At 32.2% G+C, this 22,613-nt stretch overlaps 1 protein-coding gene across 1 annotated transcript in view; it reads right to left on the minus strand.

The window, feature by feature from the left end:
* LOC100748713 overlaps window positions 1-5,708 on the minus strand; it is a 71,248-nt gene extending 65,540 nt beyond the window's left edge. The window contains exon 1 of the mRNA XM_003494622.4: window positions 5,331-5,708. Coding sequence (XP_003494670.1) covers window positions 5,331-5,394 — 64 coding nt within the window. The 5' untranslated portion in view covers window positions 5,395-5,708. The remainder of the gene's footprint in view (window positions 1-5,330) is intronic.
* Window positions 5,709-22,613: the final 16,905 nt, after the last annotated feature.

The raw sequence follows: 22,613 nt of genomic DNA on the forward strand, positions 1-22,613 counted from the left end.
AGCTCTGATTTAATTGTCATCCAATCAATTGGTCACTCCTATCGGAATTAATAATTATAATATAGAGTGAACCTTCGAAAGTATTAAATTAAACGCGATTCAAATCACAGAGATAGAATTTAAATATTCCCAAGTACTTGTTACTTAAATCATATGGAATTTTAATTAATCGAATAAACATTTACACCGAATTTAAACAGTCTCGCAAAATCTCATAGAAATAACAAAATGTACTCCAAAATCAATTTCATAGATGTCTCTATTTATAAAACGTTAACGAACTACCATCGAAATTTTTAATCAAATTTATCGCGTTTCGATTAAATTTAAAAAAAAATGAACAAAATAGCATTTAAAAAAAAAGAGAGAGAGAAGAATGAATCAAGTAACATCCAATTAATGGATAAAACCGTATGATCCAATAATTTTTTATACCAATAACGATTTTTTAACGGTACTCAAACATTAATTTCATAAATACTTTAGCTTACAAAACGTTTACAAACTACCATCGAAACGTAAATCAAATCTATCGCGTCTCGATTAAATTTGAGAAAAAAGGAAAAAAAAGAGGAACTAACAAACTACAGTGCTAAAAAAAGGGGAGTCCTGAATGAAGTAACATTCAATAAATAGATAACAACTGGATCGTCCCAACGGAATCGCAGCTCGAGTTTCTGGTCAATCAAAAAAGCAGATGAACAGGGCCGATACAATCGACGCCCGTTTAAAATCAACAGATCGAGACCAGTGCCGCGTACTTCCGAGTACATTGTTTTCCATATTCACCAGAGAATTCTCGCGCGTTGATTGCGGTACAAAAGGTAAACGAAAAGTAAAAGTCGACGAATGAAATTGCACGAAACGAAAGGGAGAGAGAGTACGCAAGCGAATGAAACAAGACTAGTAAAAAAAAAAAAACGCGGGTTCTGGACCAGTAAGCCGACCGATGGTGGTTGTTGTGTCGTTATTTACGGTTATAATTGAAGGGGCCAAGTTTCGATACTACGAGAGAACTTCTCGACTTTGGATTAAGGTATAAAGTCAGCTAACAGTGGTCGAATCGTGAAAGATGCAGAGACTACGAAAACTATACCGATACCTTGCTCCTCCCTAACGAACACTGTGCGAAGGAATCCTCTTAATGTGATTAAACTGCACGTATTCTACCTTATCCTAGCCATAATCGTAATCTGAATTTAAAGCGATGTCTCTATAAGACTTGAATTTCGTAAATACGCGTACTCATTGGTTCTTTATACGCTGATTTTCTTTCGAATGAACTTTAGGCCCGGTGAACTCTTTTCGACTGAAAGGTTCGGTAATTAATCGTAGCGAAAACGGTTTAAATCTAAATCTAAACGAACAGGCTAAAGCTGAAACGCAAACAGGATCAAAAAAGATGATGAGCCTTCATAGATGTACAATCGTATCAACGAAATAGAAATCGAGTTACTTCGATCGCTATCACTTTCTTTTATATAGGGTGTTCAGCATCTGATAATACTTTCAATGCACAGATTATGCAAGTAAGAAATTACAAGAACTGCTTCCCATAAAAGACGTAAAAAAGTAATTCGATTTTGAAGAGCTCGTTAATTTAAACTATTGTTATCAGTTACTCGAAAATCTTTATCCTCTTCCCACTTAACAAGACTAATTAATTAACTCATGAAATTGAATCTTAGATTTTCAGTTATCTGATAATAGAATCACTTTAGCAAATTTTAATATCTACTATTATATCGATTTCGAAACAGAAATTACTTTCCAATAATTATTTTAAATGACCGTCGACATATCTATTGCGTACACCACGACTATTATTTAGTACGATTATTTATTAAAGGACTTATATTACAATTAAATATATGATTCATGTATGTACATAGTCGGAAATTTTTAATTTACTCCTTCAATTAATATCGAATGTCTTTGTATGAATTTCAAAATCTTTATCGGACAAATACTTTAGAAATTAAACAAACATTAATTACTATTGAGCAATAGTGACAGAAGTTAGCGTGTATTCTAAATAAAAAATTACGAAATTTTTAAAAATTCATTCATAATAGTATCTGAAAAATGACTTCTTACTATTTACCATAGATAACGAGGAAATTCGATTAGGAGCGAAGATTTATAATACCTTTAACAGTACTCTCCCATACGTTTATTATTACGCTACTTTCCTTCGTCATAATATCATTGTACTGCTACACGACTTGTTTCTGAGAGTTATTACTTCCTACTCCCATCAGAACGAGGAATTGTAATTTCTTTTCCTCGCAAACAAAGAAAAATTCGATTACAGAGGGTTAACGATATAAAAGCAGCAGCATGGAAATGCATTTCAACGGTGGCGGGAGTGAAAATAACGTGATGCCATTTCGCATTCCGCGAATAGCGAGTTCTCGCGGAAGAAGAGAGATACTGATGACCGGACATCCGTCTATCTTGAGCGTGCACGTATACCTACGCGGCTGGTTACGAAAGGAGAACTTAAACTCGATGGAATGCATGGCGAGAAACCGGCTCTCCTCGTGTGAGAGAACGGCCTGTGAAGAAAAAGAGGCTGAGAATGTTTTTGATATGCGACCATTTTCTGCATGGATTCGAGAAAACCTTGACACGCAGTTTTGTCATTGTGTATATGGAATAGCGATGGAATCGATCAGAACAATTGTCATCGTTGACCTCTTGTATTAAGGTGGAGAATCGACACCTGCCATTCGGGTTATTGTTGCGCAGCGTCGTTCTCTTCATACATTAATTAATTTTTTTGATTCTGCGTAACTATCACGTAATATTATATAAACAGATTGGAACAAAAAGCAATGTGTATATTGAGTACCGAATTTCAGGTTTAACGAACGCAAAACACAGAACACATTAAATTTTTCATTAAGATCAGATATAATAACTTCATTCACAAATGTGTAGTCCTTTTCTGCTCTTATACGAAATGTGATAATTGATTATCAAGGAAATCAAGGAATGTTTAATTTATTAAAATTTTGTATTCATGTAAAAGGATTCATTTTGTATTCAGAAATTTACAAAAATCATTTACAATAATTATAACAAAATTATGAATGAAAAACTTGCACGTTTCGACTTGCACGATGTTCTAATTTAAATCACTCTATTGAAATAATTTTCAGTAAGTTAGAAAGCTATGAGAAGTATACTTGAAATATGAATGTGACTTAAAATAACAAATATGGTAGAAAACATAATACACACAAATGTCAATAGTGAATGAAACAATGATCGAAAAACGCAATGGATTTACATACTAGATATAAAACGTACAAAAAAAATACCTAATCTTAGTCTACATAATTGCAGTTTTTATTACAATATTTAACATAAGAGTCCTGTAACAACTAAAATTATAAACAAAATAATACATCCTAATAATTTGAATAACCTTTTCCAAGTTATTTCTGTCTTTGTTCTGTGCGTATATTTTTAGATTTTAACAAAATGAGAAAATTGTGTAAAATAGAAAATACACATACAGGAAGTATAATTTAACCCTGAACATCTGCTCATGATCTTACTTGATAGTTAATGCTAAAAATAGCCTAAGAACTTCTGTGCAGCATAATACATACTGACGGTTTTAAGTTGACTTTTAATAGATCCATATAGATTTACGTAAGTAATAATCGTGGGATAAGTTGTTCTTTATGATACAAAATGATAAATTAAAAGACATAAAATATTCGTTTCTTTCTATTTTTAGCGTAAATTTCATTACCGAATTTTAATTTCGACTGACTAAATTCGTTTGAATTCAAATCGCAAAAATTCTAATTCTCAAGTGTAAGTGTCTTATTCTATGTACACATTGCTAAACAGTGTTGCTAAAGTGAATCTATGCCATTCTGAAGGAAGATAATTTGCTATATCAATGATTTAAAGCCATAATTTCCAGAATCAAATCTTGTATGAATCAAACATTATCATCCTATAAATAATTCATCAAACATACACCTTAATTATCATCTGGTTTTCAGAACAAGTTTCAAAGCAATGTGTGAAAAACACTACGATCTTCCTTGATTTATGTAATTATTGTGGAAAACGTTTGACAACCGGCTTGTTCGAAAATTCCAAGGACTGAGTCAGTCCCATCGCTATACGCTGCTAAGGTAAGGCCAGGCTCACGCCCATCCGGTCGTCCAATCAGCGACTGCGACGTCATCTCGTACGATGTAACGGAGAGACTCACCCACGTGGTAAGAGCATCGTGTTATTTTAGTATCGCACCACGAGAAAATCTAATTGCACGATCCTGTTCTCAAACGATCATTCTAGAATTTCACGCCATGCGTGTTTCACTCTTTATGCGATCGTAAATACCGTTTTCGAATGAAATTAAGTACAGTTTTTTATTTCACATTATATTTACTCATAAAAATCAAACCATTGACGTTAATAAAATACAAACGCATCGCGACTGCGCGTCACAACATATGCTGTTGATTTTCAATTTGCTGCAGCTATATTTCGTTTAATTGACCAATTAGGCATCACAGAAAAAAAAGAACATACATCAACTTTTTTCTCTGTTAACATCACCCATCGATATTATCATTTCAATTTATAATCGATCTTATAAGTATTTTTAATAAAGAAGTTCAATCCTTTAAATAACGTAGAAACTTGTGAATGAAATACATTGATATCGTTATAAAGAGATAATAAAATCGTCCTCGATGATGAAGTCGTAAATTGGACTATTTACGCGATTGATAAGTTACGCAGGCAGATGTGTCTGATTGAATGAAATCAAGGACACAGTGAACGCTGTGTAGGTCAGTTAATGGTTTAGTCACCAGAGGCAGCGTGTGTAAACAAATTTACGAATTCACACGCAATAGCTCGTACGAAATCTCACAGGCGGCTATTATAATTACACTCGCAAAACACGTCAGAAATAGAGCGAAAATATCTAAAGATAGAACACTAACGCCGCCTCCAATGTGCCCGTCTAACGTTTCGAATCTAGGTATTCGATCATCGAATTTCGATCAGTAAAATGTTTCCTTGGATACGAAAATTATGCCGCCATTACTTTCAATATATCACGCTAGGTCGACTGTTGCGAAAAATCAAATTCTTCAAACATAAATATACACACACCTTTCCCTCAAAATACCACCGGTATTGCATTCAACAGCACGTATAGAGTTTGACTGTTCGATCGAGATTTCGTTGACCGAAACTGAGATAATCTTGTTGTCCGCGATACCATACGTAATGAGTATTTCAGACTTTCTGCTGAGAAATCACACGAAAGATACGTAAAAGTTACTCACGAGAGTAGAACGCAGTGACGAGTAAGGCAAGCCAAGACAGCTGTTTCTCCATAAGTTTTCTCATTTCTAGACTTCTTCGACGACAGTTTGTTTCACAGGTTCTGTTTCACTCAGACGAGGTCGTAGCGAAAGACGCGAATGCAACTCACTCGCACACGAGAGCAAAAGTGTTTTCGAAACGCTAACACACGATAGTGTAGAACGAGCGTGTTTCCTCGAAAGGTTAAATAGAATGTAAAGAACGTGTCACACGCACGTTGTTTCAGTTTCTCCGATACCGTAAAATGTTATTCTTAACTCACGAATACCAGTCAATGAACACGTAATCACAGTACGATCCGTACTTCGCAACCGGTAGTGCACAACTGACTCTGAGAATGCATTTTGGCGGCAGCAAGCTTTAAAGGCGCTCGTTGAGTGCGCGTGCGCGCACCGCTCACGCCACCGGCTTGTTTGGTGGGGTATTGAGACTACTTCTTTCTCTTTCGCTATAGCTCTGCGATGTTTTACCGAACTATGTATGTTAATGCCGGTGTCGTTACTCATTGCAGCTTACAGCTTTCGTAGCAGGCTGTGCAAGCTCATTAATCGAAAGCCTTTTCAGAACAACGACAAAGCAGGACCTTGTGTTCTGCCGAGAATGGAATTTAATTAAGAACATGCTTTCATTGTCGATGGACAATAGTGATGGGTAATTAGCGGATTTAGGTGGAATACCAACACGTCTGGGTGTTTACGTATGCAACGGGTGTCCCTGATAATCGTGATGATACAATATGCATCAGATGAAACGTTACGACCATGGGTATCGATCGCGATAAAGTCCTAATTAATGATTGTTTAATTATAACATTAAGTTTTATATATTTAACCACGTTGTTTCCTGAAAATTGTTGTCATATTATATAATGTAGCGTATAGCATTTATAATTTATTTTTCTCTACTAATTGGACCAATTATTTCACGATACTTATGCTTTATATTTTTGCTATTATGATACTCCATCAAAAAATCATCTATTAAAGAATTATCCATAATTGTCTTTTTAATACTTCGCTTTTACATGCACAAAAAAGAAATCTTTTTACATACCGCATGGTTATAATTACTACGGGAAACGAGTAAATGGGGACTGAAAACTGTAGCTGAAAACTGATTGTTTTTAATTGAATTGTGTATCGATTAAGCCTTTATTGAATTTAATTGAATTATACATACACGTATGCAAATAAATAACTTTGAGTAGAATAGTTTTACTTTTACAAAATGAAATATCGTTTCGTTTCTTGGATCATTTAAAAATAAGAAGAACATCTTCGCGCCTCATTAATGTATTACGTCAAACTCGTTTTTAATGACAATACTCTGTCTTTGTTGTCAATTCCTTTAAAAATAAATTCTTTAGTGTTTTCAATCGTCTGACGTGGATTATACGTCACACAACGCTTTGCGTTAATAATATTTAATTTTAATCTTTATTCTATATCTTTGATCATAAATATTGATGGTCTGTGCCACAACATAAAAATACAAATTAGGACGAAATATATACACTAAAATTACTTAAAAATACCTTAAAATATCTTAAAAGTAACTTAGGCTAAACTATTGCGAGGCATCCAAGGTTTAACGATATCAATTGAGAATTAATCAGTCTTCGATATAAGTACTACCTACTAATTATAAATCATCACCGATGAAGATCCATTTATATTCTGACTAATTGTACCGATGAAATTAAATATTAAAATGCAAATTGGTTTGTTCGTGAAACCAATTAAATTTCATATAATTAAATATTTACCATCACACAAAATATTCTCGAAAAGTAAACTAACTTTCATGTTATTTTAAGATAACGAACTATAAAACGTGACTGATATTAAAGATTATAATAAACACTGAATAGTATTTAATCTTTATAAACAGAACTCAGGTCTTCGTGGATTTATGAAGTTATTCCACAGTTTATTTTAAACCTGTTGAATTATTTGTTTATAAACCAGTGATTAAAATAATTATCTTGGAACCTAAATTTATCACCATCTTAACTTTTATATATTAAAGCACTTTACAACTACTAGACGACATAAATAAACAGAAAATCAACAATAATAGTGTTACGCCACGAGGCTTACCACAGACTGTATTTCTAACCATCGCTCGCGGTCCTACAGTGTCGCAGACAGATCGTCTTATCTACCCGACAAAACATACACAATGTATCGACGAGCGTATAGTTGTCACCAAGTAGCGAGATCTAGAAACGTCGATTTTGTTCCGTTACTTTTTCCACACAAGAGGGTTGTATACGTGATCATAGGTGCGAACGGTGGCGTGACCCGAGCGTAGTGGGTGTCGTTTCCCAGAGAAGACAAAGAAATGATCGAAGGGCAATCAGTCCCTTCTGACGAGTCAAACGTTATACATCGAGAGGTCAGACGAGTAAAATTAAAGTCGCATAGTCTAACGAATTCATTGAGAGATATCGTAAAGTCGGGTCAACCTTCTGTAACATATTTACTGTATTCATTGTTAAACAATTTGTGGCGTGTTCATCATATTATTGTCAAATATACTATTTTAGGTTAACCTGTTAATACAGTGTTAAATTCATCGAACTACCTCTGTTATCTTAATCAAAACAGGGGAACGACTATTTCGCGGTGTCGATTAGCAGAATCGTAGCGAGAACTTACGCCTCTCGCTGACGCGTTTTCCTCGCGACCGCGTCTCTTCGCGAACGGTCGTAACAAATAGATTTATTAAGACTTGATCCTGTGAACTTCCGAAGACCATAGTTTTAAATGCATCATCTTACCAAGTATCGTAAGAGTTTCATACTTTATTAAATTATAGCCTTATTCTTCGTCATAACACGTTTTTATGGCTTTACAAAATATAATTAAATTTGTATAATAATAAACGTAGAATACGTGATCTTCAGGCCTGCGTAATAGTCCTGTATCTAAGATTTGTTGGATTTATTACAGACATATCTGTATCGCGTCACTACTATGATAACACTAACTCTGGGTATCAATCGCATTAATCGCATTATCGACTGTTCGACTACCGATTATCTAAATTATGATCTACACTCTACATTAAAAGATTTCCATTATTTACATTTGGGAAGTACGTGTAGCAAAATCAGTAAGTGAATCAATGCACTGTGGCGAGTACGTTACTAGATCCGATAGGACGAAGATTCCTAACAATTGCGCGATAACAGGATTTCCCCTATAAGTAGATTATGTTTGCGATGAAAACGAGAGTTTGTTGTACTGATTTCAGTACAACAGTTCATATACAGTGTCGAAAGAAAATCCATTTCATTTTCCATTAAAAACACTGATTATATAATTCTTTCGTATAACAAGAAAGCTGAATGAATGAATATTTTCAGTGATAGAGAAATATTTTTCCTATAAAATTGAAAGAATTCCGAAAAAAAAATAATTGCTAACTGATATAATTTTTATGTCTACAGCGCTCTTTTTTTGGAAAGTGACAATTTTATATAAATATTCATATGTGTTATAAACAAATTTCGTTTTGAGATTACCACATGACATATATGTATGTACATAATATAACATTATTGATGATGATCAGACTTGACTCATATGATAAATAGTACGAAGAAGAAGATGGAAGTGTATATAATAATATATCATAAATATGACATGACGTTCAATAATATGTCAAAATAATCCAAATTTCAGATTGTAATACTTAATTTTTAAATAAATGATTTTTAAAGCATGAAGGTGCGTCAAAAATGCAAGCAGAAGTATAAAACGTAATTGCAACCGCTTCATTTTGTTTCATAATGCATTTTTCTATTTATAATCATTTTGAAGTTATTTTAGTCCCAGTTGCACGGTACAGCTTGATATGCTTGGTTTGAATAAACAAGTTAGACTTCAGACAGTTATCTATTATAATCTATAATAAAGGCATGTTCGAAATTGATAGATATGATTAAATAACGACTATATTCTTCCACATCAGAGAAATTCATACATCAGGATACACTTGAAAATTTTCTATTGCTTATTCAATATGTCAATTTGGAATAATTGCTTAGCCAACCAAATTTCATTCCTATTTAGATCGTAGAAATGATACTTCTATAGATGCATTAAAAGTGATAGTGAAATGCCGTCGTTCCAATGAAACTAGATTGGAGATTAAGATATGTGTGTTCTAGAAAAAGTAAACTTACCGTCGTTTGATATGCGTGTGAGGTTAATAAAATTAACAATGATGAATGGATAAAGTTACCCTCTGATAAACGTTTTAAAACGTAGTATGAAATGTAAATGATTACTTAATTATTATTTTCGAAGGAATAATCTAGTTTTTGTTTGTAAATGTTACAAGTCAATCTTTAACATACATATAAGAAGCAATCAGATTTATTTGAACAACTAAAAATGAAACATTCATTTAAACGATGCTTCTTTTATTAATTAATCTTCCTTTTTAACAAATTATGCTTTAACAGATGAATTTCAGAAAAGGATTTACGAATTAATGAATTAAGCTATATAAAATGATACTTTTGGAGTTATTATGTTACGTTATGTAGATGTTACAAGAGCTAGCTAATGACGAGATCACGAAACATACACATGTTCAGGTCTGCTTCGTTTGTACTTTTTGTGCCATTACGGCAAAGTACCGGAAAATTTACGATTTTCAGCAGTGAAAATAATCCTGTGCAACCATTTGTTCGAAATAACATAAATAACGACGAGAGAAAACACGCTGCAAAAATACTTATTTCAGAAATGCTTTTATATTTTTTCGTTTTATAAAAATATAATTCTCATTATCATAAAAACTTTTATTGTCCTTCGTGTAACAAGGATACTTTACTTTTACAAGGTACAACAATACTGTACCTTTTAACGTAAGAAAATATTATAGAAGAAATTTTCTGAAATAATTTCCATTAAATCTTTTATCTTTATCGATAGGATAACGATATTTCTTCATTTCTTGTTTTCCTCGTCGATCCTTTCAAAATAATACGTTTTCATTAAACAGATTACGATCGGTTGCGGTTAACGATACAAAAAAGGGAGGAATGTTAACACTCAATCTACAATTCAAATCGTACACGGTCGAGGACATTTAAATACCGAAAAGAATAAAAGAAGTACGTAAATAACTTTATTTTATTAATTATAGAAAGAAGAAAGTCTTTTTAATCTCAAGTTTAATCTCAAATGCAATGACATGTCAATTATCAGGTTGTAAGATAATATTCGTCTCACTCCTCATCGGTTGAATGTGTGAGATCCACTTCTCAATTCCTTAGAAATTTCACATCCACGCATGTTATATATATCGTTTTAAAAATTACGTTTCAGCGGCCATTCTAACAATAAAAACTTAACTGATGCATTAATAATAAAAGTTTCAATTTTAATTCTGACGATATAAATTTTTATTGTGATATGGTGTTTTTTTGTGAAATTTTGAGCATGTTAGAAGAAAAAGAAAATTTTCGTCGTATTACGCTTTCCTAAAGCTAAAACTATGTCGCGAGTATTATTTTATTATTTAGAAATGTAAAATAAATATAGATACAGGCCAACTGGAAAATAAAAACTGGAAAATACTATACTTATTATAATCTAATAAATCAATCAGCCCGAGTAACACTTAGTCATTTTATATGTGGCGATCAATCGACATAATGAAACCAGATTGTAAATTATTGAAAGTGTCTCGTCATGGTTTTGCGTGATTACTAATTATAAGTATTCGTCGCAACTGGGGATAACCTGGACAGCTTACGTAGACGTGTGAATTATATGCTTTTGCAATGAAACAAAGAATACTAGCGAAGTAGTGAACCAAGTTTTCTATCCTTTGCACTGAACGATAATTAATGCAAGCACCTTATTAAAAGTGTTAGAAAATTCTATTGTTCACAAATGATCCATTACGTATATTACGAGGATTTTGGTTGGCTATACCAATTGCAATTGCAAAATATTTTTACGTGTCATCTAGCAAACTAATTCGTCGTTCTTCTAATTCATCTTCTCACGTCGTTTGTTCCAATTTTAAAAAAGTTATTCTGTTTTAAAAAATGCTTAAATATTTCTGTGAGCTTACTATATATGAATCGCTGTTATCATAGCGAAAAGAAACGCAGTATTTGTGAACAGGAAGTTATTTCTTTTATTTTCGATGCAATAGATGTTTTTAACTATAATTAATTAATAAATTTAGATAATAATAACCTAATATCACTGAATTCATACTGAGTATTTATTATATTTGTTATATTCGAATCAAAATTTGCGTGATATAAAATAAATTGATATTTAAACTGCTAGAAATATTAATTTTGGATAACAGCAAATGGTTATTAAATTAATTTTATTGCGTCCTAAAAGTTTATGATTTGTTTACGCTTCTCCCGTCTCATTTATAGGCAAAGTATCCATTTCTTTTTTGCGGTATATTTTGAAAATAATAGAAATATCAAATTTTTTACTTCAAAGGCTGGATAAAAATGATTTTCCCTCTTTGGTCGCTCTACCTCTGAGCAGTGTTCCGTGTGCTCTCTTAATTGAGCATAGAAATGCTCGTGGATACACGATGAACCCACTTCGCTCGTACATTCGCGTTCTCATGAAACTTCACTGTTTTTCTAGTTCGTCGAATTTGCATTATGCAAATTTCCAATTTGATTACATCGAGCCGGTGACCAAGGCGGAGTTTAACCGCGAGTTCTGTTCACAAGGGAACAGAATAATTTCGGGAAATAATCCGGGTAAATCGTAACTTAGGCGACAGATTAATTTCTGTTTCTCGACCACGGGACCAGGATTTCTTCAACTACGTTATACGATTAGTGAAAAGGGCATTTCACCGATATAAAAGGAAGAACTTCATTTAAATATCTTTAAAAACATGGTTTTCAAATTTTATTTTATCATCGTCATTTACAAAATTAGATTTTCCAATATATATATTTTATATTTAATCATACCTTTAATAATAATAAGCTTAAGTTTAATAATAGAAAAAATAGATCCAGTGTCCAAAATTTTCTATTTGAAGATCATAGGAAAAACAGAGCAAATAGGTTGCTTCGTCGATTTTTTTATTTTAATGTCACTATATGATTAAACAGAAGGATTTTAATATGAGATAATTGAAAATGAAGATAACCTGTTACATTCGAAAATATAAGTCTTTTAAAAATGTCTGATGCATTGGCGAATTCTTAAAGAAAGCCAGACGTATAATTATTAAAACAATTAATGTTTTAGTATCTTCAATTTTGTAGAGGATATAAAAATATATGTTTAACTGGAAAATCAAGTACGAAGATAATTTCGGTGAAATGGGATTCATTGACAACATAATGTACATCTTAAAATTACTTTCTTATAAAAAAAATAGGAAATATGATTTATTGTTAGTATTCTTACTTGTATTTTTCATTCGTGCCATCCTTTGGAAACAACGAAATGATAAATTATGTATAAACCAACAGTTATCCCCTAAATCAATACAATTTTATAATCTAACATCTACAAACCTTGAAAAAGTTTACAGGTTTTATCCTTTCGCAAAAAGTTCTTTCTTTCCTATTCTCTTATAACATAATTTATATAATTTATTTGGTCTCAAGCAATTTCTTCAAGTCTTTTTTTCATTCGAACCTTAAGAACTTATCTTACTGTTACAAATACTTCACAAGCCCGCTTCACTATCTTAGTAAAAAGGTAGAAATATGGAATATTTTGCTCCTCCATTTCTGAATATTGGGTTAGACCCTGAAAAGACTCAACGAAAGATATATATATATAATTGTGCAACGTATCGGACCGACAACTTGGAGAATTTGCAAAATTCAAACAGAATATTGGGCAATATGCTGTGGCATATACGTTTACCGTTCAGGCTAATGAAGAATTAAATAAAACAAATAAGGATAAACGGAGTGCGCTGAGAATGGTGAGGTTTTCGCATCAGAAAGCGGTCGCTACTAAGTGCGAGCTGAATCAAGAAGAAAACGAAACTCGTAAAGTTTTACGACCCGACACGAGTTTTGCCCCGTTCGCGAAAAAAGAGAAAGCTTTAGTAGCAAGAAATGTATAAAGTCACAATTTCCAGAGAAAGGAGCTGAAAATATCGAAGCTGAGGAGGAGAAGATAATTTGATCCTTTTAAGAGCTGTTCCTCTTGGTGAATACCAAGCTGGTTTGGACGTCGTGTATGAGACAAAAGACGAAGATAAAATAATGGACTACGACTAGAAAGCAGTAAAAAGATTGCCATTAAGATAAAGTATTTAAATCTACAGATATATTTGATGCTGATTAAAAATTTCCTTTTTGAATTTAAACTTGAATGTTATATCAGCATGCTTAATATGTAGTGATAGTTAAGACAAAGTTTCTTTTTTCTACGAGAGAGCTTTTAATAAAATTGAATAATTTTACAATTATTATTATATCTGCGTGAATTTGAAAAAAGAATATGTATCGTAAAATTAATTTTCATTTAAAAGAGATTTTTCATCTTGCATGTACAAAAATCAAATAATATTTATAACATTACACATAATATTTACACATTAATGTTATTTAAAACAATATTGATTTAAACAAGCATGATTATAAAGGATAGTGAAACCAGAATTAATTTACATTAGTTTTATTCAATTTTCTCAGGTAGTTGAAAACGTGTATCGAATCATGGAATGTGTTTGCCTTTGAAGTATGTAGTACTATACACATAATTACAAAATCACTTTAAATTCCCATGTAACCAATCTCGACAAGTACACAAACCTTCACCTTTACGTACACAAGTTCATTTATTGGATACCAATACACTTTCGCGTTACTGTAAAATTTGCTCTGATACCTTGTAATCTAATTGATATTACAATTTACAGATAATCGATTATAATATTCGTAATGCTTTTTAACTTTACAATTTCACTTTTTCTTGGAAAATTAGGAACTCATTTGTTTTTCTTATTTCATTTCTATATCGTTTCTATAATTGCAAGAAATTCGCAAAATTGACAGAAACGCTCATTTACATAACATTTAATGTCAATTTATTTGAAGAAAAACTTATTTCGTATATCACTTTTGTATCAATATGACCGAAATCTACTTAAATATATTATTGGCATAACGTTTGATAATTTCATTGCCAGATCATTGTTAAATAACGGTATTCAACTTTTACCGGAGAACTAATCGAACAAAGATATTATTCTAAGTTGATAGACATAAATCAAAAGGATTTGTTTTAAGTCGACAAAATTGGATCCTACGTTAGACATGAAAATATAAAATCCTATACAGTTTTACGAGCTATGACGGCGAAATGTCTATAAGGAATTTAGAAATTCAGAGAATGATGGATGAATAAGATGGAAATGACGATTGTATCTTCAACCAAGCAATCGTTTCTTGTATCTTGAATTTGATTTCCCGAAAAATTGATTTAAACAAATTCATTTCATGTTCTAGTATGGATTTTATCGGAGGATAATTCACTGGACGAAGTTCAATACGTTACATTTCTTATTTCATTTAAAATATACAAAATGTATACGTGAAAATATTATAAGATATACCGAGTGATCCATTTAAATATTATGATGCGTAAAACATTTTATAGATAACTTGGATGTTTAAAGGCATTAATATCACAGAAAAATATTTGTTTTCAAAGGTTACTTCTTCTAAGTTTACAAGTCATCGATTTTTTTTTATTTATTACCATCACCTTCTTTTTGCTACTGTATCTATTGGTAAAACTCATTTAGATACACACATACACACACACACACACACACACCCATGTACATATATAAAAACATGACACTAAAATGACTGTGAAATTAAGGTTAAAGGTGAATATCTATCGAAATCGCAGGTTTTGGCAAAAAAATACAAGCGGAAGCTTATAAATATGGAAATATGTTTATTATCACACTACAGAGCCTTGAGAATCATCTGATGATTTTCAACTCTAATGGTGTGTTGATATACCATCTGTAATAAATTATTCAAAAGATGAGTATGATAATCATTTATGTAACTCGAAAAATAAACAGCTTAAAGGTTCAAATGTATACACATGTGATGATTTCTAAAGCTAATTGTCACACTACATTGTACATACATAAGCAAAGGTAGTAAAGAATGTTCGTAAAACTGGTAGTATCGTGAAGAAGTAGTAGTATCGTGTGTGAGTATCAAAACTGTGAGAAACGAAAGAAATAGAAAAATTATTAGAAATAATTCGAATTTGAGCGTGTAAGTGGTATTCCGGGAACAAGCGTAATACGAATGCTTTACGAAGAAAGGTTTCAATCGTATCATTTATTTCGTTTATTTATTCATTTCGCTATTTGGATCTCCATGAGGGAGGTTTTGAAAATCACGTGCATTTCTCTTAATCGGCTCCACGACAATATGAAAATGATTAATCATTTTTTTTAAATGTTGTGTTCATCAACGAGACATCTTTCATCAACCATGGCCGTTTATATTTGAGAAATATGCGTCACTGGTCAATTGAAAATCTCAAATCCCACGATGATTGAAATATGCGTACAAATTAAGGCTGTGGAACGTAAATGTTTGAAGCGGCATAAATAAGTGGACCTTACTTTATGAACATTACATTAAGCGGACAAAAGAATGCAGCATTCAAAAATATGCAAAATGAGCTACGAACGCTTTTACATAATGCATCGTTAGATCTTGGTCGAAGAATGTGGATACTAGTACGAGGATTGCCCAGTTTATCGTACACATTTTATAAGACAAATTTTAAATATGAACATTGCAAATTATTGGATTGGACATAATGGAATTATAACATGGCCATCGCGTGCATTGAACCTCGCACCAATTTTGATCCTTTTTGTCGGGAATTAAAATGAACCGTTTATAACGAAGAACGAACTACAATACACCAGAGGATATAAAAAATAGAATAGTTCGAGCATGCGATGCTATTCACCCTGAAACAATCGATGACACGTTACAGACTGTTATTGTTCATCTCAGACAATGTATCATCGTAAAAGAATAGCATTTTGAATACCTAAGAAGATGGTAACTTAAAAGAGAATAAGTGATAAACGTCTTACGAATTTTTTGGTCAAGTCTTCTATATATTCTTGATTCGATAGAAAAATTATAATTCGATGTTTAGGTCAACTTAAAAGAACGTTATGTAATAGCAATAACATTCCTTTGAAATAAATATGTATATTAATTTCAAGCCGAGTTCCATGGCTCGTCATTGTACGCTCTATGTATTTTCGTCGCCTTTTCGCAGTTATTCACACATTAATGGTTTCCGAACGATACACGTTCACCAGTGGATGACATTTTACGGTTAATACCGATAATATCGTGAGCGTGTAGCGCGAGCACAGTCAAACACCATTCAAATCCAATCAACGAAATTATCGTGACGAAACATCCAGTCCGATGCATGTACTTACATTGTACATAAATGCGTTTTCGACAATGTTTACATCGCGGTATAACGTCAGCGGTCGGGTGATAATGTCAAAATCGCGTTGCGAATCACGCGCGTAATCACCGATTACGCATCTAGTATTTCCCGTTATCGTCACGGAAAAATTGTACATTCCGGCTGATCAAGGGAAATCTGTTGAAAAACACGGAATCCTCGTATCTTTGTAAAAAAAAAACTCAATCGCATGATCGTGATTTATTGGCTTTGGATAAATTCGTTTACCGCAACGTGTTGAATCTCTGTGTTTTCGCGTAGAACAGAGTTTTAACACAAAGTAACCGTTAGCTTGCTTTATCGAAAACATTTTTTGACTGAGATACATTTGAAGTATGTTGCGCTATCGGAATTCGTTAATCGAGAAGCGATAGATTAGTCTATGTTGTTGCTGTAGTATGACGTAAAGAAGAATTTATAACAATATTTTCACATTATATCAGAGAAATAGAAAAACACGCGGGATATTTGCTTTTGGCGTAAAAGTGAATATTATGTGAAGAAAATTTAAACACTATCTTGTTTACCGTATTGACAGATGCGGTAAAAGTAATGAACGTATCATATTATACTAAGCACCCTGTACAACGTATCCTTTCTATTGAAAATGTATTAATATTCACGGCTAAAACAGTTCAAAGTATAATTTTATAAATTGAAACACAATACGTATTTCGAAATGTAATTTTATAAATTAAAACATGATAGAATGTAATACGAGTTAGGTTATTCCGTTACACGTAAGATATTAAATTACAATCTTCAATTTTCAAACCTTAGGCATCGGAAGGAAGAGAGAAAAATAACATTGAATAACTTACCAGCAGTTTCGCCGCAGAGTTCCTTTCGTCCCTTTTCATAACTCTCGCGTAATAAAACACGATACTAAATAAAGAATTTTGTCGGCATCAGAGAGGATGGTGCGTGATATTGTATATCCAATCAAATGATCGATTTCGACAATTTTGCAGTTTTGTATATATTCACCTTGGGGTCATGTTAATTGGTAAAAATGAAGTACGTCGAAATTTAAATTAAGCACGACTTGTCCTGTTGAAAGGAAACAATCGTCCGACTGACTGAAAAATGAAATACACAAATGTGCCACCGGCATTAGAATAACACAAGGTACACCTTGTGGTACAAGGTAACATAAGGTTGCATAGAATGTATGTGTGTTTAGCGCGTTCGTAATGTGTGCGATTAATGTATACATTTAGCCACCTTCTATTCAAAGTTCAATAAAACGACAATGAAAAATTGTACATTAACTCTATAAGAATCGTTGTAACGGAGAGAGAGATATCTTGATGTCTGTGGAATCGATTGAATTTGAAAAATTTTGGAAAAGACAAAACATCTTCGCTTCCGTATTTTTATACAGGAACCTCTGTTGGAGAAACTAGCTTAGGGATTCTGAAAATGCAGGCTTTACGCTTTAAAACAAACATAAAATAATTGTATGTTTTCTTATTATAAAATATAGCAGTAAAACAGTTTAAATATTAGCAATTTTTCGGTGAAAATTTAGCGTTCCTTTAATTTTGCTCGTTATGTTTTAATTATGAAAGATGTAAAACAATAAATCGTAAATAATCATGTTTCTCCATTAACACTAACTTTATCATTGTATCAGGAAAGTGTAATGGAATATATCTTTTATTCATAGATTTCAGTATACGTCATCAATTTATGCTGCAAATTATGCATGCAAGATTAATGAATTAAGCATTATCTTGATGAATGACATTTTTTGTACTAGAGCAATTTAATTAGAAATTTTTATTTTATGACAATCGTGGATAATTAAAGGAATCATTACTTTAATAACATAATAATGAATGGTACAGGTATATACACAAATACATATGCTAGATCAAGGCTTCCCAATCTTTTATGGGCCAAGATTCATTTTCGTAAACGATAAATTTTCGCGATCTATTCGGAGACTGTACGAAATATAATTGTCATCGAGAGTTGATTAACAAGCCATTTAAAACTTATTTGATATCCATGTACGATCTAAGAAACTATCTCGGAAAATCATGCGCTAGATTAATCACACAATGAAAGTTTATCAAAATTTATATTTTTATGAACACAATTGGAAAAGTAGAATATAAGCAAATATTTATTCCATTTATAAAATATTATTACGTTATAATTATATTATATTTTATATATCTTTCCCTAGTACGTGCATTGTATGCACTTTGATATGCAGCTATAATTTATAACCATGTCATAGCACTAAAAATTGATTATCATAATTATCGATCCGAACGCGTCAAATTGAGCATCTGTATGCCAACGATGATATCAATACTAAGAAAAATAGAAAAAACCGTGCAATAAAATTCTTCGTTTATCAGTATGTATATGGAAAGTATACCTAAGCATTTTAAACTGTTGGAAGCAATTTAAATCGTCCGAGCAATTTCTTCGTAATTCAGTGCGAGGGTATTTCTGAAAGGATGGGATATTTCTATAGCCGATCATTTCGTTATGAATATCCGGCGGAAATTACGTTTTCATACGGATCTACGTGTAATTGGAGGAGTGTAAAGCTGTACAGAAAATCAGATGCAATTACCCAAAGATTCACTACGAATCCATTACCGACTGTTTACATTTCACTTAAGTAAAGTATTTCTGGAACCGTTCCATCGGATGAGGTGTTCCCGCGAAACTGGGCCACGTCTCGACAAACAAGAAACTTCATTCGTCCTCTGTCCTTCGTTTTATTTTTCCCTTCCCCTGACATTGCTGCTCGTTTCTTCATGAGTCCTTCTGGACGCCGAACCGGGAACGAATGGCTGTCAAAGAGACAAACAGTGACACGGAAAATGGAAGAGAGAAAGTAAAGAAGGAAATGGAAGAATAGGACGAGCCATTTCACATTAAATTGCGCGTTTAATCGTGCAATTGTCACATTTTCCTGTCGAACTCGTGTAGTATTTATAGATAATCAATAACAGTCAGATACCAATTCCTGTAAAATTTGTATTTTCTTACGAAAGCATCTTTTAAAATGTACGATTTTAAACATGTTAAAATATTGAATAAAGGTAATTATATAAGTTGTTATATAAGTATTTTTTATCTTCATTTTCTTAAGTGGCAACGTCAACTTTTAATCACGTCACTGCTTGTAACGAATTTCGATCATCGTTCTTTTTCAACTTCCACAAAATTATCTAAACGAATATCTAGGTGTTTCTCTTACGAGCTCAGAAATTATCTACATGAATATAGAAAAAATGTAGAAGAACAATACAAAAACACATGAAACATTTTTCCGTGAAAATTGCATTAATCTCTATTTTACTCTAATTTCTCTAATTGTAGATCGAAATAATTGAATCTCGTTAGTAATTAAAATGTTGCTCTTTAAAGATTTATAGATTGCAACTAACAATTCGTCATTCGTTTTAATCAAACTCGACAGGTAAATCAGGTGCTATTAATTATTTTTTGGATAAATTTAATTAAGAATTCGATTTTTATAATGACGTTATATAATGCATACTGCTGGACATAAGTATCACTCGTTAGATTTCTTGAAATACCCTAACAAATTTTACCTTATTTGGTATATTAACGGTAGATTTATATCGAAATAATTAGAAAATAAAATCAATAAAAAGCGTTCAATTTTTACTGAATATTCGTAAGTAATTGATTAAATAAAGCGACCATAGTGAATAAATTAACTCTACATCCTTCCCTTCAATTTAATATTTTAAACTAATACTTTGGATTCATGGTTGTTTCTCACAGTCTTTTATTATTAATTGGGGCGAGTCCATATATCTCGTTTATTAGTCCGAGATTCGGCGATTTATGGAAACAACCTTGAACGAAGTGATGAATGGATAACATGTAACTCCTCCTACGTCGCATCTTTGTACTGGAATGAGAGAAGCTAGCAAAAAGCTAAAGGAATATCAGACGCATGGCCGGTGCCAGTCAGACTGTCGTCGAATAACGCCGATTAAACGTTCCAGTTACGAAATTCAAGGTTACAGAATAACTACTTTTAAGTGACCGTTTCCTCTTTTGAATTTTCAACTATATTGCTTCTATGTTTCAAATTTCACGTGAACTTTGTTTTTTTCTCCTTTGTGTGTGTACCTTCTCACTTTTTATACTTTTGTCTGTTATATTTAATTAATTTTATTACTTGAATTTTATTTCATTGTTTTTCAGTTAATTTGTCTATGACGTTAGCATGTTTCATCATATCGATATTATGCCACTTTTTTATCAATAGTTGAAGCGTTAAATATTTAAATTATTGTTAAATATCTAGTTAATGACCTACTAATAATTTCATTGGTTTTTTCAAATAAAATCTGAGCTTAATATGGGCTCTGAACCCATTGATTTTTCAGATAATCACCGTGTTTTCACGGGATATCAGAATTTAATTAGGAGAAAAATTAGAAACGCAGAATTTACTCGAATTTTAACGAATCATTTTCAAACTAATGTTTCGTTAGAATATTACACGGAATCATAATTTTACATGTACATTAATGAAAGAAACATTTATTAAATATACTTTATAATATTAAATAATAAAAATCCTCTCTGAACGTAGTCACATCCTAATCATTAAATAACTCACTCAAATAAAGTGTAATAAATTAAATAAATGTAATAAAATTAAATGTATCATATTCCATTGAACTCAGTTAATTATAAAACAATAAACATACAAGTTAAAGAAAAATCATGGTTCGTAAAACCTTGAAACAAGAAACATTTAGTAAAAAAAAAAAAAGAACCATCATGAAAAATGGCTTCACTTGGTGGAAAGAGCCAGGAAAAAATAGTTAAAGGAAGAAGATACTTGACGAGGTAACGATGCATTGGATAGAAGGATAAACAGCAACCTCTGGAAAGTATTAAAACTTGAGATGGAATCATTAAAAGTAAAAAGTTACGGATCGAGTCAAGTATCAACTTATCTGTATTACAACTCTACGTTCTTAATCTCAACACGACGTTATTAACTCTTAACTAAATGTAGGATTAGATTGTTTAATTTTGGAATATTTAATATGTAAAACGCGTGATAAGTTAAACAATCTGAATTTTAGTAATCTAAGGTAAATTATTCTAATCATTTATGACATAATATCATTCGAGAATTAAACGCCGGAATCTTTTTCCGGAAATATCGCGAAACCACGCTACAACATCCTTGTTCGATGTTTCATTAACGAGGAATCATTAAAAATTTTCAACGAAACGGTTGCAGGCAGCTCTGTCTGAAAATAATGATAATTACATTACCCCGCAAGATTATTATAACGTTGCGCAATTAAGCAAAATATTCGACGTTAACCGGAGCACTTAGCTCGATTGTATTGGGTCCGTTTTATTACGCAGCGCGTTCAGCACGTAGCTAAACATCACGCCATTAAACGAGCCGTTTTTATTATTTCGCTGCTGGTAAATCGTCGCTTTGTTGGCTGGGAGCCGACATTCGGCAAAATGGAGCAACGAGAAAAACCACGAGGTCAACTGCCCTTTGTGATTGTCCTTCCCTATTTTTTACTCAAGGCCATTTTCAAAGGGACGCGTGATGATTTCTAATTGAAGAAGCAACGCCTCTTTACAACATCCGAACATTATTTTCATGGTATTCGTAATTATAAACGAGGGTTTTCATCGTTGCGTTAATGCTTTAACAGCTCAACCAGTGACAGTTTCGTTTGC

Source organism: Bombus impatiens, unplaced genomic scaffold (assembly GCF_000188095.3).
Source record: "Bombus impatiens unplaced genomic scaffold, BIMP_2.2 scf_3007, whole genome shotgun sequence".
NCBI lineage: Eukaryota > Metazoa > Arthropoda > Insecta > Hymenoptera > Apidae > Bombus > Bombus impatiens.